Here is a 26,870-nt window from a genome sequence, read left to right as displayed (position 1 = left end):
GTCTAGGCAACACCAATCTAATCCGCACAACTCCACTGTCTGCCACTCTGCAACGCTGCACTGTATGCCACTGCACTCTAAGCTAATACACTCTATGCTAATGCACTTTACTCTATAACACTCAACTCTATGCCCCTGCACTCTACATCAGTACACTGTACATCATTCTAATCTACTCTGCACCTCTGCACTCTATGCCACAGCACTCTACACTACTTTACTCTATGCCATCACACTCTATGCCACTTTATGCAACTCCACTCTAACCTGCACTTCTCCACTCTAAGCCACCTCACTCTACTGTGAAATAATCTGCTTTATGCCACTGCACTCTGTGCCACTGCATTCTATGCCACTGCACTCTACCCTTCACCTCTCCACTCTATGCAACTGCACTCTACTCTGAAACAATCTATTCTATGCCACTGTACTCTATACCACTCTGACCACTGCACTCTAGTTCAATGCACTCTACACCACTGCAAGCTGACACTCTGCAACACTGCTCTGGCCACCACTATACTCTACACCACTCTGCCCTGTACTACTGCATTTTGCACCAAAATACTCTATTCCACTGCATTCTATGCCACTCTACCCTGCCCAATGCCACTCTATGCAACTGCACTCTACACCAGTGGACTCTAAACAACTGCACTGCCCTTTACTCTGCACCACTGTACTCTATGCCACTGTTCTCTGTACCACTCTACACCACTGCACTGACACTCTACTCTGCACTCTACACCACTCTACTCTATGCCACTGCACTCTAGGCACTATACTCTACACCACTCTACAATGCTCCACTCTGCACCACTCTACACCACTACACTCTATGCCACATGAGTCTACTCTGCACTCTATGACACTGCACCATTCTGCATTACTGCACTCTCTGCTACTCTATTGTATGCCACTCTACTCCACTGCACTCTATGTAACTCTACCCCATGCCACTCTATGCCATTGCACTCTGCGCCAATGCACTCTAAACAACTGCACTGTACGCCACTGCCCTCTACTCTGTGCCACTCTACTCCACTCTGCATCACTGCACTGACACTCTACTCTGCAGTGTTGCACTCTCCACCACCGTACTATACACCAATGTACTATGTACTACTGCATTCTATACCACTCCACTCTATGCCACTCTACTCTGCATCACTCCACTCTACAGCACGTTGCCCTACTCTGCACTACACTACACCACTGCACTCCCTGCAATGTGAGTCTACTCTGCAATCTATGCCACTGCACCACTCTACACTACTGCTCTCTCTGCTACTCTATTGTATGCCACTCTACTCCACTGCACTCTATGCTACTCTACTCTGTCCCATGCCACTCCATGCCACCGCACTCTACGCTAACGCACTCTAAACAACTGCACTGTACCCCACTGCACTGTACTTTGCACCACTGGGCTCTACGCCACTGCTCCTATGCTACTCTACTCCACTCCACACCACTATGCCACTAGCTTTAAGCCATGCTGAACAGCAGCTACTCTGGTGTATAACATGGCTAATGGCTAAAACACATTAGCAAAGCCAATAACACTTTCGTAGATGAGACCTATTAGCTTTCCCAATGATGGATAGTACTATGAGGTACAGAGGTACCTGAAAGAACTGTGAGAAAATACAATTACATCATAATAAAGGCTGCTACAAAATGCACACATACATTTCGGTTAAATAAAAAAAAAGTGCTTCTCAAATACAGATTTGAATAATATACAGTTTATACCTAGTGATAAAAAAATGTATAACACTCCATTAAAACCACACACTCCACAGCTCACCTTGGAACACCATTACAATACCTCTCTGAAAGAAATATATTTGCCACCAGAAAACTTCAAGTGATTCCTTTCAGTAAAGTCAATGCAGGTTTTCAAGCCCCTTTGTTTTTGCAGATTTACCAGTTGGGCACATTTGCAGGTCTTTAGGGAAGGAGACCCCCTGGCAAGAAGGCCTTTTCTTATCTGTCTGCCCCTCCCTCTCTCAGAGCACAGGAGACCCCCTGCCTTCCAGCCCAGCTGGGGAAACTCCTCTGCCCCTAATTTCGCCCTGCCTCCGTTGCCCTTTAGGTGAAAGCTAAAATTACGGACAAATGCCGTCCGTTAAAGCTTTCATCACGGACAACGGACAGCAGGGCGAAATTACGGACAGTCCGTGAAATTTACGGACGGGTGGTCACCCTACGTCACGGGCCCTTTGGACAAAACTCTGAGACGTGTGCAGCTGCCCCATTCACTCTATTTTCTGTAGCCGCTTACAGTTTACCCGTCTTTTTGCTCTTAGGCAACATTTTGTGTTGCTCCTGATCCTGAGGGACTCTGCAAACTACACCTCAAAACATGTCTCATGGACACGTTTATGGTGTAAACTGAGAGGCCTTACCCTCAAATTGTCTGCCCACTGTGTTGTCATAAGAGACTTCGCACCTTTAACCTTTCTGCACATGCAGAGCCCGTTGGCAACCTAATTATTGCGTTAGGGGACGCAGATGTGCCCCAGGGCAGCTGCCCACTGGACTCCTCGTGTAAATTAGGTCCAAAGGATTGGGGCATGTGTAACCCCTTATGCTCAATATTTACCTGGGAGCATTATGAGTAATGTATTTTGCATTAACTGATTGCTAACAATTAATTTAAACCTGTACTCACTGTAAGTACTTTGTGAACACGGATTGAACACCTGTTGTTAGGGTTACTTCAGCTATTCACAGCTACCTTCCGAAGAATACTCATTGCAAGATGGAGGGTAAATGCTGCCCACAGAGGGCAACCCAGCCTGTGTTCTTTCCCTTCTGTTCCTTAATTCCTGAGCTATCTAAGGGAATGGCCAAGGTTTCCCTCCACTGCCACCTCTGAAAAGTGTACCGGCCACCAGGACACGTGTAGTGACCAAGGCAATACATTGCACCATCTCCCCTCTGTGAGGATGAAACTCTGCCCCAGCGGTCCTTGGACGTCCATTTTCATTCTCATTTCACGAAGACCAAGGTCTGGTTCCGACTCACTGTCACTGGTGGGAAGGGCCGTTCCAACTCCACAGAAGACATCTATACTCGAAACTGACATTTACAGGCGATTGGATGAGTGTCTAGTGGACAGTGAGTGCATGGAATTCATTTTGATGGTATCATTTAGGCCAAGAAAGTCTGCATTATTGTACAGTCTTTCTTTTTACTTCACCCTTGTAGCATCGGATGCATGTTTCGCTTCCCGATTTTCATTCTGTGTAACTTTAAATCTTACCATATAGAATAGTACACGTTTTATGTTTCTCGAAAGTTAACCAAACTTAACACGTTAAATAAACACGAAACACTTCGTTTTTACAACAGGGTCTCCTTTTGTAATCTTACAATTGTATAACCAAGTGTGAACCCCTGGACCTTTTAATGCACAGACGCGTGATAGGCTGCGGCCAATGTCACCCTCAACTGGAAGTATTCGTTTTCAATGTGTGCACTTCGACGTAAACAATTTATAGATACGTGAAGTGATTGTGCACCATTGATGTCTATCATTAATGGCACCGTTATCGCCCAAAAGGTATACATATGGGGGGAATTCTCCTTGCAAGGTCATATTTTTAATGGGCAGGTGATAAAGATATGACATAATTAGCCTGCACTGTACACGTTTTAAGTACCTCTAACGTAGAGGATCTGATAAGGAAACGTATATAAAGGTTTTCTTCCAGTTGCAATAGATGTACAACCTCGGAGACACCAGCAGCCTCAAGATGAAGCTCTTTCTCCTGCTGGTCTTGGCAGCCTGGCACCAGGCAGGTAAGCCGATGAAGACAGTGTCAATGCACGTTGCCGTTCACTAGAAGGCTTAGGAACATACCACTATCATGAAATCCATAACATCAATGGGTGATGGCTTTTATACACTGGGTGATACTGTCATAATCCAGGCTCTCGTTTCAAGCTTTTTCATTCAGATTCACATTTACATATTTTTAAACTATGCAGCTTCCAAAAAATGCACCCAGTGGCATAACACCCCCTGCAGCCCCTGCAGTGCTGGAGTCTCTAACCCTCCAAGGGCCCCAACCATTCTCTTTCTGCTGCAGGCCAATAAATATGTGTCGGATATGAGAGACTTGGGAGCCCCTCATCACATTCTGCAGGGGGGCCACATCACTTGCGCCATTGACTGCACCTACCACTTCCCTACGCGGTCAGTAAATTCTTAATATTCATAGCTCGGAAGCGCTGTGTGAACAGCAAGTGGCTTTGAAGATTTTTCAAAAAGTATAAAGGGACTTTTTTACATGTAAGAGAGCAGCGAGATGATTCGAAAGTGAGGGGCTGGGAGTGTGAATCAGAGGGGAAACACAATACCACATCAGAACACAGGCTTCTGAGCTGGATTGTCCAAACATGGCTAATGTATGCCCTAGGTAGGTAGCATGCTTTGTGTCAAACACTTTGTGGATTATACATTTATAGTTAATCTTTGGACTTGTTTTCATGGGCAGTCAGTGGAGTTTGCGAGGGGTGTACAAGAGAAGTGTAGCTCAGCAGAGGGAGGGGCAGTTGCCCTGAAAGGCAGCAATGGATATAGGACCAAGCCGTGAACTTGAAAGGGTTGCTGGCACTGATAAAAAGCAGCGTTCCCCTAAGGAATTTAGGGGCTCCAGAAAGACATATTTCCGGGACCCTTTTCTGACCAACCTTAAATTATAATACTTATTTTTGCTATTACAGCTCGAATGCTGCCAAGCAATACTGAAATTAAACTTTCAGAAACAGCGTTACACTAAAACAGAAATAGGGTTACATGAAAACAGCCCAAGTGTCAAAAATCCATTGGATGACTCCAAGTAGAGAGAGACAGAGTCAGAAGAAGAAGTTGAGGTAGGCAGAGAGAGGAAGAAAGGTTGAGATACAGAAATAGACAGAGGTGAAATAGAAAATTCACTTTTCCATGGGGCCGCTTCGAAGTTGGGAGCCACTTAGCACATGCCTTAAATTGTCTGTGTTGTGAGTACTTGTGTGGATCCATATCCATGCGGGTATGAAGGCGACGAGGCCATCCTCTAGAACCTCCAGCATAAGAGATGTAAAACGCATACGAAGGCTGTTACAAAAGTATCAATAAATGAAAAGAGCAACGTTAACAGTCAATGCCCTGTGACTGGAGGCAAGACTCTTTATTTTAAAAAGGTTTACATTTGAAGAAAAAGCATTCTTCAACCACACTAATGTGTTTGGAACAAAGATCCTCATCTGACAGGGAAGGGCGTCCACAGGAGTTATAGGTAGGAACTACAATGCACTGCAAAGATGTCTGTGCTCATTAATCTAAAATATTTTTCTGTTCATGTTTGGAAAGGATGAGTGCTTTGGTTTCGATATTGCAGGTTCCTATTTATCATATTCATAAATTAAACACCAGTGCGACAGGGTGCTTGCTCTCCTCTACAACACAGTCATTATTAGTATTCCAATTTTTTAATTTCAAAAAGGTTTTATTAATTTAGAAAAGAGTATAAGTATATAGAGCATTGGTTACAAAACACAAGGCATAGGTATCCATATGCATTCTATATTATTATGACTTTAAGGACCTGAAGTTGGCATATGCCAAAGTTTACTTAATTATTTATTTATGCCTACTATCCCTCCTGGGGTATAGGCCATGAACCAGGGCTTTCCAGCCATCTCTGTCTTGGGATTTTCTTTCAATCTGGCTCATGGTGGGATATGATACACTATTCTAAATATGTCTTGAGTTCAGATTGTGGGCGTGTTTATCTTAAGCTTGGTGAAATGTGTCTAATTTTCTTTGGGGAGATTCCACAAAATGCCCAAAAAATTAATTAAAATTCTGTGAAGTTAGGCGAAGTATAGGTCTGGCATTTTGCTCTGTTTTTTCAAGGTGACTTGTATCCTTGTGCACACCTTGGATGCAAAGATACATTTCGTGCTAAAAATATTGAAAATCTTGTGCAATGCTAACAGGCATTGATATTTTGTTTATTCGTGTTCATCCAGCACTCCTGTGATAGGTTATTTCCCCAAATGGAGTCTTGTTCACTCAGTGTGGCTTAAGCACACATTTTGCACAACAATTTCAATGTGAAATTCTGTAAATTATACAGGATTACACCACCATAAAACAAGTTAACCTATGCCTAATTTATCATGTTCCCTGCTACCCTCCAAACCACCACCAGCCTAACCCTACTACAGCAAAATATCCAGTATACTTGCATATAATCCTTAGCTGTAATTTTCATTTGGGGATGTTTGTAAATGGTAATTACATCGTGATATGCCTTTTATACCCGAGAATAGGTCCTTTGAGAACTGCTGTTCCATGTCCTTTGAAATGTCTGTTGACTTGTGTTTTACAGCTGCCTACCCAACAAAGGTTGAAAAGGTCGAAAATGTCAATGATATCATCAATGGCTACAGCTGTGCCTATGGAAGCATCCCCTGGCAGGTGTTTCTGACATATAAGACAGACAAAGGAGATCACTTTTGTGGAGGATCCTTAATCAATCAATGGTGGATCCTATCAGCTGCACATTGTCAGGGCATGTGAGTGTCTTTAACTCTGTTCACACTGAAATGCGTTGAAATATACATTTTAATTTGTTCTATAGAGAATACAAAATCCATGTATCTCACACATTTTTCCTTAGACATTTTCCTGTGCCTTTTGGGTATGTAATATTTATGAAAGATCTCCCTTGGTCTAAAGATGTAAAAGGAGCCATTTCATGAATTAGTAGCATTGCTTGTTCATTACTGTGAATATTGTGTGACCTGTGATAAAAACAGGTTGACCAGAAATGATCTCTTGTGGCATACAGTAGTAGTGCAACAAACTATATATGAACAAGAAGATGGACTCAAATGTGCAACGTCCAACCACAATAGCCATTGCACAAAAGGGAATTATCCATGCGGTCCTTCCCTGATTTTACAATGTTTTAGAGAGTAATGTTTGTCCTGTGAGACACATCTTGTGAAGATGAACATGTTAATAGAATGTCTTGATGAAAACCTCTGCGCAAAGATGATTTCCCAGGCAGATGCATTGGAGTTGAATCTGGAGTAATATTTCCTATTGCGCAAAGACCATGCAACAAAATGCTCTTTGAGGGAGAGGGTAAAGAGTATTTCTTTTATGAGAACACATTTAGGATAGGTAGGCCACACACATAAATTACAACAAATTAAGTCTAGGTGTTCAAGAGGACCACCTAAAGAAAGGTCTACAGGGCAACAGCAAAATAGATTACTAGTCATCAGTCAAACATGGACTCCAATAATTCTGCTCTCCACGTGGATTGAGCCTTCTGGATGGGGCTACAAAGATGTTTTCAAGATTTCTGCATTTCTAACAGAATGAATATGACTTCTATTTGGTCCTGTCTTAGTGGAGCACCCCACAAGATGCCACAGACGTTTGGATTCTCAGATGTAGGTAATCCTCACTCCAATGATTCAACTGGTATGATATCTGTGTGACGTCTAGCATAGGAATTGTGCAGAAGGGACACAGTTCAAGTAAAAAATGCTATGCTTAGATATAGCTTTAAAATGTTTTATTTTGTATAAGTGCTGTACTTTACAGCACACATGCGAAATTAGAAAGTTTTTGGGAAAATAAAACTTTTCTTAAACATTATGCCTGCCGAAACAGGTGTACACCATTTGGCGCTTTTTAGCAGATATTATGTTGTTCAGAAATCCATAGGTGGTTCCTTGGTAACGCCCAGGTGCCACTCAAGGGATGCCCTCTTTACTGATTACATTGATTAGAAAATGATCCAGAGCTATTTCTAGCCAGTGCTCAATGTTTCTGTGTATGCATTTGTGATTGGCGTGTTTCATCTGAGCATGAAATCACAATGTTCTTCTATTGTGGGAGCCTTATCATGTGGTGTGCGTCATAATGAGCTGTTTCTATTGCATAAGTTCTATTATGTATTACATGACCATGTTTTGATTAGTGCATGAATGTACCTGACCCTCAGTGGTACCTGTGGCTAATCAGTGAAAGCTTCATTATCCATCACATGCATAGACATTATAACTGTTCTAATACAAATATGTAAAACACATAAAAATACATACAAATAAACAGACTAGAATGCCTGTAAGGCAAGAGGATGTAACTATAATCATCAGTGCTCCACCAACCAGTAAGTATTTTCTTTAAAAAACCCGTCATATTTTATTGGGTAGAAAACTGTGCAAATAAGAATTATGTACTGGCTGGCATCGTTTCCTCCTTCTCCCTCAATCAAGTGCTGATCTGTTTCTCTCATGCACATAGTAAAGAGACAAGATGGTCAGCCTGGCAGAGATGAATGAATGCTTGCAGCTGGCACAGACAGTAATTTTTTAAAAATGTTGTGCTGTATGCATGGTTATCTTCTTCCACTGCAATGACCCCAAAATTGGGGCACCATCGTCTGTTGCATCTATAACTTGAGCTTAAAAAATGTAAGATCAATCAATCAATTAAATAAATTTCTTAAGCACGCTACTCACCCGGTATGGTCTCAAGGCAGGGGGTTTTGGCCGGTTACTGCTCGAAAAGCCATGTTTTTAGGTGCTTTCTGAAGGTTAGGAGGTCCTGGATCTTGCCTAGGTTGGTGGGAAGGCAGTTCCAGGTCTTGGCGGTGAGGTGGGAGAAGGATCTGCCACCAAAGGTGGTACGTTAGATGCAGGGGACTGTAGTGAGGGCGAGGTCGGCGGAGCGGAGCTGTCGAGTTGGTATGTGGAAGTTGACTTGTTCATTGAGGTAGGCCGGTCCAGTGTCAAGGAGGGCTTTGTGAGCGTGGACAAGGATTTGGAAAATTATCCTTTTGTTGATGGGCAGCCAGTGTAGAGATCTGAGGTGGGTGGATATGTGTTCGTGGCAAGGGAGGTGGAGGATGAGACGTGCGGCTGTGTTCTGGATTCGCTGGAGTTTTCTTAGAAGCTTGGCTGTGGTCCCTGCGTAGAGGGCGTTGCCGTAGTCCAGTCTGCTGCTTATGAGGGTGTGGGTGACTATTCTTCTAGTTTTTAATGGAATCCCATTGAAAGTTTTGCGTAGCATGTGAAGGGTGTTGAAGCAGAAGGATGATATGGTGTTGATTTGCTGGGTCATGGAGAGAGACGAGTCCAGTATGATACCAAGGTTGCGTGCGTGGGTGGTGGGTGTTGGGGGTGGTCCGAGGGTGGTGGGCCACCAAGAGTCGTTCCATGCTGCCTTGCTGAGGCAAACTGCCCTGTAATGGCATGCCCTTCCTGTTTGGATTAGAAAATAGGACCTCAGCACTGGGGGTCCTCGGCAGGCTCAGCACTGGGGGGAGGCGCGGCAGGCTCAGCACTGGGGGGGCCGCGGCAGGCTCAGCACTGAGGGGGGCATGACAGGCTCATCACTGAGGGGGGCACGACAGGCTCAGCACTGGGGGGGGCACGACAGGCTCAGCACTGGGGGGCGCGACAGGCTCAGCACTGGGGGGGCGCGACAGGCTCAGCACTGGGGGGCGCAACAGGCTCAGCACTGCGGGGGGTGCGACAGGCTCAGCACTGCGGGAGAGCGCGACAGGCAATGCATGCTCTTCTTGTAGAGCAGTGCTGCTGGTCGGTTTCCAGTGACTGGGCAAAACAGATAAGTTGCTTTTCCCCTAAAAGAGGAGGAAGGGATTCTCTGGCTGCCAGATGGAGCTCCAGCAAGGGTGTGATGCCCTCAGTAGCATCCTTCGATCCTTTGGGAAACAGTCAGGTGCAGTTCGTGGGCTAGACCCTCTAGTCACAGCAGTAATCCTCTCGTCTGTGTCACGACCTTAAAATTTGGCCACAGTGATACTGACAGCCCCTCATGACATATAAGGTTGCCACTTTGATTATTATTAGGGTTACGGATTTTGGTGCAATTGCCCTCAGTACAGCAGACAGAAGTCTCACGCTCTGGCCCAATAAAGATCACGATTGGCCCCTTCTGGCATACAGGGTCACAGCGGTGTGGTAGTTCAGGCTTGGTGCTTCCCACACAGCACACTTCAGATGGCTAAAATCGTGGCGGCCCCCTCCAGGTTTACAGTGGTCATCGGCCTGTTACTGCACATGAGCTATGACTTGATCGGTGCGCAGTTGCTCTCCTCACACTGAGATCAGGGATTCCTCTCAGTAGGGCTACTCACTGGACCTCACTCCTTCCAACACCCTCCTCTTCCTCACAGGACACCCTGGTCTTGGCAAGTAGGCAGGCAATCATGCTCCAGGCTCTAGGGTAGGTGATCTTGCTTTCCCTGGGTAGTATCCCTCACCCAGCAGACAGACTAGCTGGCTTTTGCTCCCAGTCCTGGTGCAGAGCTTCCCCTCCTTGCTTAGCCTATCTGGCTGTTTGGCAGATGACACATTTTTGGGTAATCAACCTACCCTTTTCATAGTTCTTTTCCAGACACCAAATGTAACTTAGGGTCTGGGTCTTTGAAGATTCTGCTTTTTTTTTAAGTGGACACATCTCTTTATCATCTTCCTTCATGAAAGAGGTATGTCGCAGCAGACATGACTCTGGAGTGGATTGTCCACAACATAATTCATGGGAATGGTAAGACTTTACACCTGTCAGCCACAGTGATATGTGCATCATTGGGATACTTCTAGACCCTCAGCCCTACTCTTTCTGATGGTCTTATCCTCCCCCCTTTCTCCCTTTCTGAGATGTGTCCAGGCACCTTCCTTGTGCTCTATCACGGAATCAAAGAGCGGTCTTCGAAATGTAAAGGAAGTCTTGTCCTTTTCCCTCCAGTGAGTCCCCACCAACCTCACATGAATGTAGCAATCCACCAATCTGTCTTGAGAGATTCCTCTCCTCCTCATGTCTTTACCAGGCAGTCCTGGCTTTCCCAAAATGAACCCAGGGTTCTCCAAACAATGTACCATTGCAGGCACACTCAGTGTACACTTACTGTCCAGCACAAATACCTCTATTCATTGTACACTTACATGTACACATGCATTCAGTACGCACACTCAATCTGTTCACACTGTTCAGTATTGAGGCTTTCTTATATTCTGCCAGAGTTCTCTTATTTTAAAACACACACACTTCACGCAAGCACAATCACACCCAGCACATGCTGTCCCTGCTGTCCCTGCACACGCCCTGCACAGCACTACATCGCTCATGTAATGTACTTCTCTTAGGCATACATACACCCAGCACATGTACTAACCACACATGCACTGCACTGTACAACTCCATCCTTGTACTGTATCCTTCGCAGGCACACTTGCAACTAACATAGACTCACTACTCCTGCGCTATGCAGCACTCCACATCTACCTGATCTAGGCCAAGGGTTATTTAAGCACACAGCAGAGGAACTTATAAAAAGCTAAGTGAGCCTGTAGGCCTCACTCCAGTGACATAAGGTAAACCGGTCCTGTTCACTACTATTGTTCACTACACGGTATACGGCCACTACCATGCTCGTGCTGTGTAGCTCCTGTTGAACCTCTACCACTATGAGGGTAGCACTTTAGGCACCTTTCCTGGACCAATAAACTGCTGTCTGTGAGTCAGGAAAAATGTCAGTGGGCCCTTGGCAAAATGCATTTTTCTAATATTTTCTACATTTCACGGTGGCCTACTAAAAATCACAAAAAATGGTATCCTGAAACTCCAGATGCTCTACACTACTTTCTCCTTCTGTGACTCCACATGAACTACATTGCTCTCTACTTCTCACGTGACTCATGCATAACATCAATCTCAACCACTTCTCACGTTTTTTCTACATGTCTACCTCTGCTTCTGATATTTAACTTATTACCTTGCTTCCTCTTCCTCCCTTTGCCTCTATCTCTTTCTCCATCTTTTTCTCTCGCTCACTCTGTTTATTTCTGTCTTTTATTTTTATCCATGTTTTTTCTTTTATAGACCTGGTACAATGGTTGTACGCCTTGGTGAACATATCCTATCTGCGAATGAAGGCACTGAACAATTTATATATGCTGCTAAGCAAATCCGGCACCCGAATTACAACCCTCAAGTTTTTGATAACGATATCATGCTGATCAAGCTAGCTCAAGCGGCACAGTACAACCAGTACGTCTATCCGATTCCACTCCCATCCAGCTGTGTGGCCACCGGTACTTGGTGCACTGTATCTGGCTGGGGAAATATGGTGACTAATGGAGGTAAAATGAGCAATTCCTATAAGTTCAGAGCTATGTAAAGATCTGCATGTTGTATGTTTTGTATTTTTGCATCATTTTAGCTATTTGTTTAGTTGCTTGTCTCTCTGTTTCTGTTCACATTGCTGCCCATCTGTATCTCTTCAGTATAAAATTTAAGTACAGTTGTTAAAATTACAAGGGATCAAATCTTAGTATTTACTTGTTTTCATATATTTCTTCATGCCACAGATGTATATTGTCTATGTGCTGCATATATCAGACATTACTATTACCCAATTCAATGGTACTCTATTTACCACCACAAAAGGATGAAAGGTCCGTTCCTTTCAGATTCTTCCACTACTCCAGTGGACTTCTTTACCTAGCAAAACTCAATCTGAGCCCTCTATTTTAACTCCTTCCTCAAATCCAACTTCTACTAGCAACCCCACTGCTGCATCCTGTCCCCCCTGTGAACTTGCCTCACCTAAAATAGGTGTACACCCTCACATCGACCCCAGAGTAATGATGGGACAAATTATTGAGGAGAAAATATCAAACAACAACGTGCTCAAGTAAGTAATCTAGATTTTCTTTATCTAACTCCACTCATATGTACCTACAGAGTACATATATCTTCAAGGCGTAGATGTGGAGTTAGGAATATTAAATCTAAACGTCAGTTTATGCACTTACCCATCAATATTATGTTCTTCAATATTCTGACGTGGATAATTTTGTCCCACGATATTCCAAGGTCGACATTCAGTAGTGCAATCTTTAAAAGCTATTAGGATGGCTTAGTGATCCATTTTCACAAAGGTAAACTTCCTCTTTTGTGTGTATTTACTATTCTTTTCGTATTTTTTAATTTGACTAAAAGTAAGTTTACTACTGCAGACTACGCACTTGTGACAGAGATTCCACACTTCAAAAGACAGGCCTGTCCTACCTTTGCATGTGTGCTGTTAAACGTCGGGACTGTGGAGTCTCCACCACCATAAAATTACTATTAGTATGTTTCTTTTAATTTCTTTATTTGATTTTTTTTCACAACAACAGAATAGTCAGCCATTATGCAGCATGCATACATGAGTTTCCAAAGGGTACCGCAAGGTGCAAAGCATACAATATTTGAGATGTCAAATACTAGTAGCAAAACAAAGCTAGTAATTTGGGAATACCAAAAAATAATAAACTTACACTAAAGTGTACATTTACGTTTGTGAAACAGGCTCAGTTAGTTTATTGGTCAGTGCTGTCATCTGGTGTGTACTGTAGGATATGAGTTCATTGGTTAGCAGACAAAGCTCAGCCTTTAGGATTTGGAGGTTATATTCTGTAATATTAAAATCTATCATTTCCATTGCTTAGAAACAGCAAAATCTGTGTTAAGCAGCATAATGTAAAATGCTCTAATTATTCATGTTTTAGCTCATCCACTGTTACTGTTAGAAACGTTCCTGCTCCAAATAAATAATAACTAAATAGTAGTGTCTTCTCCTTCCAGTGATGAATGCAAATGCTCTTCAGTGCCTGAATCAGCCAATTATCTCCAGTGAGCAGTGTCAGCAGGCCTACCCATCTGAATACACAAACAACATGATGTGCTCTGGTTACATGCAGGGAGGATGGAGCACTTGCCAGGTAAGAATGATAGCTTATCGTGGTTGCAATAAACTAAGTCATGCTCCACGTTACAGACCAGGGTGTCTAGAACATGCTCGGGACACCATGACAGTACTGGAATATTTCACAAGTTCAACTGCAGAATCTGTGTCATTTTACCAAATTATTTGAAAATTACCCAAATTTTTCAATTTTTCCTCGTGCTTTAAGCATCGCTTCCAGACTCTACATATGATGTTGAGCCTATTGACTGTGCTCGCTGAGAGCCATTCAGGATGGCTATTTATGCTCCACCCCTTTCAAAGATCAATAGGGACCATAGGTTGGTGTGCAGGAAAATGAATACCCCTATTATTTACTGGTAATCTTCTGTACACTTACTCCAAATCTTCCTCAAGGTAGACCTCATTACGATGGTAACCCAACCGTAGAGATAGCCTCCTTGTAACCATAATACTACAATTTATTTTTTAAATTGGCTAAACCTCCATGTCTGGAAAAAGGAATAAGGTCAAACTTTTACAATAAATACACAAGATAATAAGCAGCTATCAACAGATCAATGCATCCACGCCCACTGTTGGAGTAGAAGCAGGGCTGGCATGAGGTGCAATGGGACACAGTGTATTGAATATATCTGGACATAGCAAGCACACAAAAGTGTATTACGCAGGAAAATGCAATGCATAAACCGCAAAGAAAACTAAGCAAAATAGGTTGCGTCCCAAGGATCAAAAACAATAGAGACAGCCAAACAACAATGAAGCACTCAGTGGAAAACAAAGGCAGGGAAAACCCCTTCCAGCAAAACCTGCATGCTGTTTTCGCAATTAAATACTGATAAGAATGAGCAGCCATCTAAACTGTCAGAAAGATATTACTGAAACTAGTCAATGCAAAGCAAGCCACATCACACAACCAGATGGTCCACAACATATAAAAGAGGCCCAGCAGACTAACCATGTAGAGCGGAGGATCAAGGGAATGCTCTGGGAAGGAACGTAGGGGAGAACATAAGCAGGAGATGCCATGACAGAAAGCAACTGAGCCACAGAAGGTGCAGACTTAGTCCAGGGGACCGATCACCAGCCTGGTAAAGCACAAACCAAATGACGGTCTGCACCAAAAGGACCATTCAACAAAGAGAGAGCAGAGAAACCTGATTAATCACTGGGACTACCAACAGCAACCAAATGGATTGGGAACAAAAACGACAGCTTCCAGAAAGGCACTCCCAACATCGATAGAGATCCATACTACCTAAACATGTGAAGGGCTTGGGACACAACAGAGAAGGGTTAAACCCCAATAACATGTGAAGAAAGCATCACCATACAAAACGAGCACCACTGGAAGATCGAAAAGGACAGAAAAATTATAAAGGAAATGGATTCCGAGTCTAGAGTACATACTGATATAGACCTCACCCCAACACAACCATAAGCACAGGTGGCACAGTCCCACACCTCAGAAAATGCCTACCAGGGCCAGTTAACACTGAAGATGATGGCAGGATACCTTGAAAGCAGCAAGGAAGCCTTAAAGAACAAGAAAGTGAGAGGCATGTGGAATAGAAGGGGCAGAGAAAGCAGAGTAGAAGATACCAAAGCCCCAAAGATGAGGACAGCCAGTTCCAAAGGGGACTCTGGAAACATTATTCACAGATGCAACATTTACACTCAGTAAACAGAGAAAACAACTTTGACAGAAGGAACATATCCTCTCAGCAAACAAGAAGCAAGCAGAGAGATGAGTTGGAACAGACACACATGGAATACAACAGAACAAGGACAGAAAGGGACAGCTCAAAGGCGGAAGGTGACGGGGTACCGCACACCAAAGACGCCATAAAGGTGTGAAACAGTCATACATGGCAGACTGTGAGAGTGACTCCATGACAATTACGTCTAGGAACAATAGGGCCCACACAAACAGTTCCCAGAAAACCAGGAAAAGTGTCCAATGTACTGCCTTTGAACACGCAAGCTCTACAAATAAGAGTGTGAGAAGGGTAGGAGTTTCAAAACAAGTTATCTGCCTTTGGAGATAGGCAGGAACTCCTGTGGGAAGCTGCTCCTCTTATTTTCCTCCTATGAATGTGGGAGGACCTAGGTTTAAAAAATATATATGCATGGTTGCTCATTCACTGAATATGATAAGTGTATAAGAGCTTGTCTGTGTAAATACAATAACTACCAGGCCACACTAAGGTTCTATGTGATTTCCCCTGCAATTTTGCTGACTGTAAAAGGCTTACCAAAGCTTGACCGTTTACACAAGTTCACACAGGTGAAGACTGCTGAAGAAAGCTTACCATATGTAAGTTTCACAGCAGTAACATGTTAAACTCCACAAGTGGAGAGCTTTGTTCCTGGAAGTGAACGTCATTTTTTTCTGTCACACACTACAATGTTTCTTCTGGGGTGAAGAGATGCCAATAAAACCCACTAACCTGCCCACTCTAAATGAAGTGGGTGGCGTGCGGGCTTTACTCTGACGGTCCCTGCTACGTCAGGCCTTTAGAGGTAGCTTTCCATCAATGAAGCCAATGAAGGCTCTTCTAACGGAAAACTGATGGTTCACTTATCTCTAAATGTGACGGACAGTCAGTTTGGGGGGAGAGAGTGCCCTGTTTTGTTTGGGACAGAGGACCTTGTATTCCAATCCTAATTACCAGTTTAATTATTAGCATTTAGTTTTGCACTACTTCAGATTTACAGAGTGTTTTTAAATGTTTTCTATTTTGCTTTTCTATGTTTATATATTTTATCAACATGCAAATATAATTTAATTGTCTAAACAGTTGCAGACCCCTGAAGAAAGCAGTAAGGCCCCCTTGGGATCTTTGGACCCCTGGTTAAGAACCAAAGACTTTAAGCATTGTTCTGTTATGTTGGCTTTCCAGTTGAATATATAAGATGCACATCACAACCCTTCTTGTCAGAACATGAGCAAAACACAAGGTGTTTAGTTTTTGGGGATTTGCAAAAAATCACAGAGTTACTTATGGCTATCAATTAAATTAACCTTTCAGGATGTGACATCAGAATGAACTCTTCAAATAACAGTTGATACTAGTGACATTGCACACTTTTTCTTTTGTCAGATAGAGGGACACAGAAAAAGAATTTCATGAATGGGTGACATTCCCAAGCAGCACGTTTCTGAGGAGTTGATAAACACACCAAGGTCCACCACATTATCTAACAGTTGGTGCCTAGAGAAATCAATTCAAGTTGAGAGCAGGCATTTTTAGGTTTTACCTTTCCTTTGTCTGTTAGGAAATAACAACAACCTTACTTTTTTACCAAGAGGACTGCCGACCACTCATCCAGGACTCTATCATTCTTGACAGTTCATCCAGGAATCTATGATATTGGGGTGCATTTTAGTCCAGTCTTTCCAAACTAAGAAAAGCAGGCTCTGCCACCTTCACGCTTGAGCATAGGTTGGTCGGTTTCTCTCACAAGTGTTCTAGGGTGGTCAGTCGTGTTTTAAACTAACATTACTCTGGGGTCTTCTGCAGGTTGAGATTGACCTTCAAGATACTAGAAAAGACTGCAAGAGCCCAACCTCTCTTTCCGATTCCCCATCCACCATCCAACTATTACACTGCCAGAAACATCCACCTTTCCTATGTGGCATCACAGACTTCTGCCTGTCAAGCTGATGTTGGGCAGAATTATAAATACTCACACCCAGATAACTTAAAATTAATGCTGTCACACGAGTAACACAGATCAGAAAAACTGTTTGTAGCAATGCTGATAATGCATATAGATTTCTGGAAATGACCTGAAACACATGTACTGTCAGTGAGAGGTGCTCTGGCGGTGTTAGCAAGGGTGTAGCTTCTGAGGGGGCGTTGTTTGGGGTGTGACCCATCCCCCCCAAAAAAAATGCATTCTTGGCTTGAGAGTTGGATCTGGGGGCCATGAGTTGGGTCCTATGCCTTTGTTGGATTTTCTCATTTGACAAAAAAAGTTTTAGTTTTTTTTTTTATTTTTTATCAGGAACGTAGACACAGGGACATCTAATGCAAATCTGTATTGAACCTGTTCTTCATGGGAACAGTATATCCCAAACCTTGGTTATCCCTTCACTCTTTAGCATACTGTTTTTTAGTTGGGAATTTCACGAGCCACACCCCGTAAATCTCACTGACTAAACTATGCCACTGGATGGGAGTTCATGTCTATCAGAGCTCCATCAGTGTGAACTCCCTCTCAAATGGTCAGATTTCAGTTGTTTTCCCAGAAGGACAGTGCCAGTCTATGCTGCTGCCCAAAGTGCCATGACATTGATGAGTTCATCCCCAATAGGTCCCAAGGTGGTGAAAGCACCCTCACAGGTCCAGCCACCGCCTATGTGCCATGTGCTGGGTTTATTGTGGGCGCAGCAAGGATTTGTCAGTGAAAAGCATTAGCCAGCAAACTAGGAGGACATTTGGAAAAAAAACATATAGCAGGGTATTTACTGAAGTTTTGCACAGACTCTCATGTAAATCATGACCGAAAAAAGAAACATGATCATTTTGGCAATGGAAGGGAACATTTCAATAATAGATATAGGAATTTATGCTACTATTCCTGAGGCAAGTGACACTTGTCCCATTCCGTCTTGTCAGGTCAGAGTGCTAATGTGGGCCTGAAACATCTGCGAAGTCTGCATACACTAACAATAATAATATGAATATTATACAAACGAAAGAATGTGGGTTTTGTGCTACAATTGTAAGGTGTGTATTTGCAAATGATAAATTTCAGTTTTTCTTTTGTGCGACCCTAAAAATATAATCAATATTTCAGCACAAATGCCTAAAGTATTTCCTGATGTATATTTATAAGGATACTGCAAATCCCGGTTACTGGCAAAATGATTTTAATAAACCACAAAGAACAGTTCATTCCTTGTAAAACATGGTGACACCATAACTCTTTTCCGGACCACTACTTGGTCTCTTTGCAGTCATATGAAAAACATAGTATGGTTGCAGAAGCAGATAATAAATGAGAAAGTTGCTCTGTAAAGATAAACATGCTTCCATGCAACCTATAATCTCTTACAAAACAGTTTAATGGGTCGCTGTCAAAAGTTACTGTGGTTAAGAATGTGTGGTAACAGGACAAAGATTCCTGTTTTGTGTAATAAAGTCGAGTGGTTTAAAAACACACAAAGACACTGCTATAAATGTTTCCTTAGCCATTATCTATCATTTTCTAGGGAAGAATAGTTCAAACGAAAGTGCTTTTGACATAGTCTGCTGACCCTGGTTGTAATCATTGTGACGTCACATATCAACTGCAGTCATTTACTATATTAGGGTAGTGATGTGGTTGGCAGGTGACTGGTGCTTTGTCAGTTCGACTGTACCTGGTTGGAACTGATGGAAGCTACTAGACAGTCGTCTGACTGATGTCTACCTCGATTAGCTAATAAATGAACGAACCGATTAAAAGATTAGCTTACATTTTCCACAAGAAATCTCTGCATATTTAAACATTTTAAAAGTTCCAGATCAGTCAGGCTACCCATCAGCCCCGTTTATGTTCAAGACAAATATATTGCACTTTCTAATACAGACTCTTTCTGATTCCACTGCAGGGAGATTCGGGAGGACCACTGGTGTGCAACGGAGAGCTTCAGGGAATTGTCTCCTGGGCATATAAGTGCGCCGTGGCGGGGCACCCAACTGTATTCACCAAAGTCTGCAACTATCATTCGTGGATCTATCAAGTCATGTCTGAAAACTAATACATGGAATGCGTACAGGCAACATCGATGACGGTTTCATGTAAAAAATGTCATAAGGAAGTAGCTACGTATTACAAAGCGCCTAATATCATGTACTACTCAACATGTTGCACCTCAGGTGGCACTGTCCGGAATGAGATTTTTATACGTGCTTTATGGCCCAAAAGTTGTCATCATTTGTCTCAAGTAGTCATGGTGGTTGGAATTTCACTTTAAACTCATAATGAAAGAGAACTAAAGGCTTTATTCACGCAACACTCTGTCGCGTGCACATTTGTGATATATTTTAAACATATTGTCACATTTCCGGTCATGCTTACCATACAGAAGATGTGACCCTATCTCTATAGTCAAGTAGTAGATTACATATTGTATGCAAATTAAATGTGCCTCTGTACTTCCCAATTAAAGATATTTCTGCAAGCACCCCAGTATATTCACTTCTGATGCGGTCTATGCATGTTTGTGTGTAGTGGCCGCAGCCTGAGTGTGTTTGAGGCGTTGGCTGTGAGTGTGTGGGTGCAACTGCAGTTATGAGTGTCTGAAAGATCTGACGGGAGTGTAAATGTGTGGACTCATGAACGCATGTTTGTGGCCCCGAGGGGTCTGTGTGTTTTGAGTGTGTCACAACCTGTCAACACAGATGAGTATAGTGTCAGGAAAACCCCTACCCTTCTGACAAAGTCTGCCCTTGGAGATCTCTGAGGCTCACTGGGGCAGGTCCCACAGGAAAGGAGGGAGGGAAAGCCGGGAGATACACTTCTTCATTGACTCTTATTTTGTGATGTCAGATCTCTGCTCAGCTCATGCCGTCACTCTGTTATGTCAGTGGTCAGTGAATACTAGGATGGACAAGGCGGTTTTAGTATCATGCACAAATAATGAAAAAGTATTTTAGCTTTATGGTGGATCAGAAATCATTTACCCGCGTGCGCTAGAGTAAAGCTGCAACACACTTCAATGAGTACTAGTACAACTTCTGGAATCAAAGTGCCACTGGGTAAAAGTTAAAAGAATGAGCGCTGGTGCCTAAAGCTCTGCTTAGAAACCCGCAGCTGGCGCTATTAAATGTTAACATGCCAAATACCAACACTGCATAATCTTCAAACCATCTCAGGCCTGTTTATTCCTATAATCCACTACCAGACAACCCCAGACCATTTATTGCACTCTTGCAGGTCCCCACGTTCTTCCTTTGTGATGTTTTTTGGTCCTTCACTTCCTCCTTCTTTCCTCTTTTTGTCTTGTTCTCTCTCTTGGTGTAGAGAAATGTCTGACCAGGAAAAATAAGTGACGGTCCCCAAAAACTGAATGATAGTGTCCCCCACTGGCTCAAACAAATCACTGGCTGGAGAACACCTAAAGATCGACAATAAACATTACTCACTACAGCCAATCTATAACGTAACAGAATAAGGTTAGGGAGGAACTGAGAACGTGAGTAAATGAGTAAGGGCAAAAAGGAAAAAGGTGATTGATTGAAGGTCAGTTAGCAAACTGAGCAAGAAGCGGGTGCCGCAATGTTGCCAGGCAGAGCGGTGAAAGTTTCCTGCCTCTTTATGTTGACACTGCCCAGGGTGAACCAGAGATATTATGTGACTCGTGTCTCAAACGGCTAGTGACCCGTTAATGTTTCCTGCCAAACATGCAGTAGTTTTCCATGCCATTGTCCTCTCTTGCTGAGTTGCCAAGTCATTGGGTTTAGTCTCTTTCTAACTGCTTCCATAGTGATGCTGAACTTGTCAAAATAATACTTAGGTAAGGATCATGTCTTTCCCTGACCAAAGTTTGCTCCTCCTTGTCTATATGGTGTGTTTAGACACCTTTCATTTACTAAAGCAGTATTCCTATTCCTATGAGCTGCTGGTACCTGCTTTCTAATTCTCTTACTTCTTACACTATGCTATGCTTTGTTGTTGGAAATTGGGTTTTTGGTTGTGTGGCCAGCACAAGTGTTAGTTCCTCAATTGTCCTCAGTGGGAACCAAACTCCCCATTGTAGAGCTAGACTCTCACAGGGTAGTGTGGGCGGAGCACAGTGACGTAACAAAACTGGAGGGGGGCACCCTGTAAAGAACATGGGGGGCTCCCCTCCAGGTTCACTCAGTCCAGGTGATGTGCTGAGGGGGCCTACGTGGAGCTCTGGGACTGCTTGCACCGCGGGGGCTGTGGAGGCCTTTGTTAGGCCACTGGCAGAGAAGTCCAAGGTCTATACAAGGGAAGTTGTGTGGGATAGTAATCACCAATCACTGACACGCAGTAATAACTCTCAATAAATGATTGTCCAGTCACTACTTTTTCTTTAGAAAAGGAGAAGTACATTTAATGCGCACACACTACTAAATGTGCAATAATTTACAAATATCCATTGGCAGATGGAACATACCATAGATGACATTGTGTAACCACTTGCGACCCTCCAGAGGGGTCACCCAAACATATCAAGTAAGTTCCAACAGTCATAGTGAAGTGATGACATTACTTTGGCATGAATCATTGCCATATTTGTGATACTGATAGCTCAATAAACATATGCAATCATCATGAAAACCCTGTAAAATGATTTATCAGATACAGCACTGGGATCCCACCTCCTGCTGCCCTCGCCGGCTCCCCCTGCAGGCAGCACGACTGTGTGCTGCCATTGGAGCCGGCAGACTTTCTTTGTGTCTGTGCAGACATGTAAGGTGATGGCAGCCTCTTGCTGCCATCCTGGGGACCTCAAAAGTACTCAGGGTTTGGGGATGGGGCCCTGGCCCCCTCCAGCATAAGTACGCCTGGGGGATAGGGTCCCTGGGTGAGATACAAACATGGGGAGGAGGCCCAACACACGCCCTCTCTGTGCAACATGATGGAAACAACCTTCTTGCGCTGTCCACTCCGGGGGAGATTATTATCCTTTCGTTCTGAAAGGAACGGGCCATGGGGAGACTAGGAGTGAGGGTAAGAGCACCAAACCCACATGCGCAGTAGGATCTCTCCAGCCCAGCAACACAATTCCAGTCTTTTAAAAAATAATTACATGTACCCCCGCTCCATCCCTCACCACCTCTGCCCCCTCACGCTGCACCCAACCCTTTTTAGCCCTGTGAGCTGTGACTGGGAAGAACTACCCAGATCCCAACCAAACTGGACTTGTGCCTGTGAAAAGGAGAGGAATCTATTATTTAGGTGCAGGTCCCCCTCTTGTTCACAGCACCCCTCCCACCATCTCAAGTAGTCCATGTCTTTCTATAGATTGTAGAATGGGCTTAATGACCATAGGGACACATCCTCTGCAAAAGGGGCCTTGAAACATGTTTTGCAATTTACTCTGTGTCGCATATCTGCAGTTAAGAGAATGAGGTAAGGAAAGTCTTTAGGAGTTGCCCTCCCCATCATAAATAATTCTGGAAGGGTGTATGGATGTGTGCCTGCCAAAAGAGATTTCTTTCTGTTGTGATTGTCATCAAACCAGTTCACTGCATGTTGGAACTGGGTAGCTGCATGATACAGGACCCAGTCCGACAGGCCTAGACCTCCCTCCACCAATGGTAGCTTCAAAATATCAAAGTTTACTCGCCTTCTTTTACCAGCCCATACTAGTGTGCACAGTAATTTATCTAACTGAGCGACTATAGCATTCAGCACTGGGCACATCACATCAACAAAATGGAGTAAGTCCTCCAAAAAGTTCCCTATGTTTAAGTCATACTGAGATACTGAGCAGCTTATCATCCAGATCCCCAAGTAACAGAACGAATCTGTTTCTCACTATAGTTCTAGGCCTAGGGGGACGTTCACATTAAAATGTCACAGCCCCCCTAAAATTAACAGTTTAAATGTAGTCCTATTTGTATGTAGACCCAACCTTTTGGTAGGCTTTCAATTCCTCCAAGAGGAAGGGTATTGATCTCTCCAGACCAGGGAGATATACACCAGGATATCGTCTACGTACACTGATACCACATGGGATGTGTTTGCTATGTTAATACTCCATAGCCTGATTCATTACCTCAACCTACAGGATACTGTTTCCACTGCATGCGCAACAGGCAGGGGTACAGGGGATAACCTCGTCTAGTGCCTCTGCCCAGCTTTCATGGATCCAAAGTGATTCCCCTGTACTTAATGTGGCCACTGGTTCAATATATATAATAGTTGTATTCACTTAATTAAATTGATACCAAGCCCATCATCCACAGGACTGTCAACATGTACTGCCAGCCGATAGTGTATAAGGCATGCTGCAGCTCTAGCACGGCTAATGCATACTCCACTGATGTATCCAATGCATGAGGACATGGTTTAAACTGTGGATATTATACATTGTTCTCTTCCTAGGGATAAAACCTATCTGGTCAGAGTGTACCGGCAGGCCTAGTACCCTTAACAGTCTGGAGACAAGAACCTTACACAGTAGTTTGAAGTTTGTATTTAATATCAAGTGGGGCGTTTAGGAGCCATGATTCAATGGATTGTTGCCCTTTATGTCTTGCCTAAGTGCGCCTGTCTGTATTCTATGTGAGTGTCTGCTCCAACTGTTTAGGTGCTCCTTGTATCTGCGCTATTCACTCCTGTCCTAATGCCACTTTATATGATTCCAATTCTGCAGCCCTGCTATCTGTAGAGCCATAGTTGCTCTGAAAGAATGACACAGTGTATTCTCGTATATGGCCTAGGAAGGCAGCATCCGTTTATGCTTCTGGCCATAGTCTCCTTAAGGGAATCTTGGGTCTATGCCACCTAGGCATTATTGTCACAAGTAACGGGGAGTGATCAAATAAGTATCATTGCAGAGTGTTTATAAATAGTGTCATCCCTGAGTCCAAGCACAAAATGTATTCTATTATAAACCCCATGTACTTAGGAGTGGATGGGGTATGTTGTATTCACTGGATGCTGGTAGTCTCCTTAAGGGACTCATCCTCGACCTCCCCCGACACGAACACATCTCACCACACCTCAGATCCCTCTACTGGCTCCCCATAGACAAAAGGATCACCTTTAAGATTCTCATCCTCACACACAAATCGCTCCACAACACCGGTCCTGCCTACCTTAACGAAAGAGTGACCTTCCACACGCCCACACGCCACCTCCGCTCCGCCGACCTCTCTCTCTCCTCTGTCCCTCGCATCAAACACACCACCACCGGAGGCAGATCCTTCTCCTGCCTAGCCCCCAAGGCCTGGAACTCCCTCCCCACCCACCTCCGCAAGACCCAGGACCTACTACATTTCAGGAAGAGCCTCAAGACCTGGCTTTTCGAACAGTGATCCCCCAGCCCCCTACCCCTTTCCCACCCCCCCAGCGCCTTGAGACCCTCACGGGTGAGTAGCGCGCTCTATAAATCTCTTTGATTGATTGATTGGTGTTGCCAGATTTCCAATTAGTGCAAGTCTCTCATCATCCCCCTCAGTGCCTTTTCATATGAGGCTTAAGGCCGGCCTTGCGGGGGTGTATATCCAATTGCCAGTTCAGGACACCATTTAATTCACCCACCCAAATAAGCCTCATCTTCATATAGGGAGAAATTATCTTCATCATGTCAGGGAAAAAAGACCCGTCATCCACATTCAGGGCATACTTGTTCACAATACAGGTATCGAACTCATCTAGCATGGGCAGTCAATATAACAAATCTACCCATGGGTCCTGTCAGCCTTCTCTTTTCCAGAACTGGAATCCTGCATCGATCCATGTCACTATACCTCTTAGATAATGACAATATGCGGCAGCATACAAATGCCCCCCACCAACACTATCCAATTTCGTGACCTCTGCCCTGAGCAGGTGGGTTTCTTGTAACATTGCTATTTGTACCTTATATATATGAATGTAAGAATAGACTCTACATTTCTTAGGGTAACTGTTAAACCTCAAATTTACAGGTTATTACTGTTCTTTTCTTGATTTATAATTGCGTGTAGCACGAGCCACTCCTCAGGCTAGTTCAAATCCAATGTCGATAGATCCCTCCTCGCTATTGTATCATTGTCAAGTGCATTGCTCCACAGACTGTCTTGCTGCTCACACACTGTCAATCGTTTTATTTGTTGACAATCAACAGCAGTTACAACCACCTCCTCCCCATTGCTGGTATTCACACAAAATATTGAGTTTAAAATATTGTGACACAGAAATATTACCAACAAGTATTGTTACTACAAAAATACTGTAATGCTGAATATTGTTGTCAAGAATATCTCTTTCTTGGTAAGAAATAAAGTTTTTTTAAAAGATAGTGGTAAACATGTTTTATAATTCAGTTAATATGTTTCAGTTGATATATTAGTTTTAAGTGGTAATACTGTTAGTATAATTGTTATTTATTGCTATAAATATAGTTTGTAATTTAAAGTTTTTTAGTAATTTAAATGTTAGTAGTTGGGTTTACAGGAGAATAGGGTGGGAAGTTAAATAAATTACATTTCATTCAAAGTTAATGGTAAGTTTTTAAATGAATTATTTAACTGATTATTATTTATGTTAATTATTTAATGGTTAGTGTATATTTTTTATTTTATTTTGTTCATTTCAGTGCATATTTTATTTTTATTATTGATATTAGTATTTTATAACATAGTTGCAGGGTGATGGGATGGTAGAAGAATAGGGTGAGAAGATTATAAGTATTTCTTTACTGTAAACTAATTACTTAATTCATCATTAGTTATGTTATTGTTTTAATTATAAGTTTATATTTGTTATTCTAGCATGTCAATTTTAATTAACCCCTTGGGTGCGGGTCACTTCCAGTAGCCGACACCAGGGAGGGGGTTAATAAATCCTCGGGCGCGCTGAACCCGAGGATTTATTTATTTATTTTTTTCTCCCCGGGAGACACGGAAGCTTTTCCGTGTCTCCCCCCGCCCCCTGCCCCCCACCCGCCCCTTTGTGATGTCAGCGTGCCGCGAGGTGCGCTGACGTCACTTTGTTGATTTCCCCATCGGAGCAGGAAGCGGCCTTGCAGCCGCTTCCTGCTACAGTGGGGAAAACGGCCCCAAACAGCCTTCCCCACATTCGGGAAGGCCTCGTAAGAAAGGGGAGACTCTCCCCTTTCTTACGAGGCCTTCCTGAAAGTGTTTCCTGGCCCCCGACCACGCACAGCTGCGATCGGGGGCCAGGAAACACCCCTAGACACCAGGGATTTCACTTGGGGGGGTAGGTGCCCCCTGGGGGGGCGCAATCTCTTTCGATCGCGCCCCCCCTAGGGGCTAAATTTTATTAAAAAAAAAATATATATATATAAAAAAATAAAAAAAATAAATGGACACGGGGTCGCCCGTGGGCAGGGCGACCCCCTGTGGGGGCAATATTTTTTTTTAGTAGTTGTATGGT

At 43.4% G+C, this 26,870-nt stretch overlaps 1 protein-coding gene across 1 annotated transcript; it reads left to right on the top strand.

The window, feature by feature from the left end:
* Positions 1–3,731: 3,731 nt before the first annotated feature.
* On the top strand, positions 3,732–19,548 carry LOC138297113 (trypsin-like). The gene is made up of 5 exons (XM_069236613.1): positions 3,732–3,810; positions 6,390–6,576; positions 11,927–12,186; positions 13,676–13,812; positions 19,399–19,548. The coding sequence occupies exons 1-5, from the start codon at positions 3,732–3,734 to the stop codon at positions 19,546–19,548; spliced, it is 813 nt and encodes a 270-aa protein (XP_069092714.1).
* Positions 19,549–26,870: the final 7,322 nt, after the last annotated feature.

The sequence above is a fragment of the Pleurodeles waltl genome, chromosome 5 (assembly GCF_031143425.1).
Source record: "Pleurodeles waltl isolate 20211129_DDA chromosome 5, aPleWal1.hap1.20221129, whole genome shotgun sequence".
NCBI lineage: Eukaryota > Metazoa > Chordata > Amphibia > Caudata > Salamandridae > Pleurodeles > Pleurodeles waltl.
The sequence above is the reverse complement of the archived record's forward strand: the minus strand, read 5'-3'. Positions and strand labels throughout refer to the sequence as shown.

Coding starts and splice junctions, on each gene's coding strand:
- LOC138297113 (XM_069236613.1), top strand. CDS start 3,732: ATGTACAACCTCGGAGACACCAGCAGCCTCAAGATGAAGCTCTTTCTC. Junction 12,187..13,675: donor AAATATGGTGACTAATGGAG/GTAAAATGAGCA, acceptor TTCTCCTTCCAG/TGATGAATGCAAATGCTCTT. Junction 13,813..19,398: donor GAGGATGGAGCACTTGCCAG/GTAAGAATGATA, acceptor ATTCCACTGCAG/GGAGATTCGGGAGGACCACT.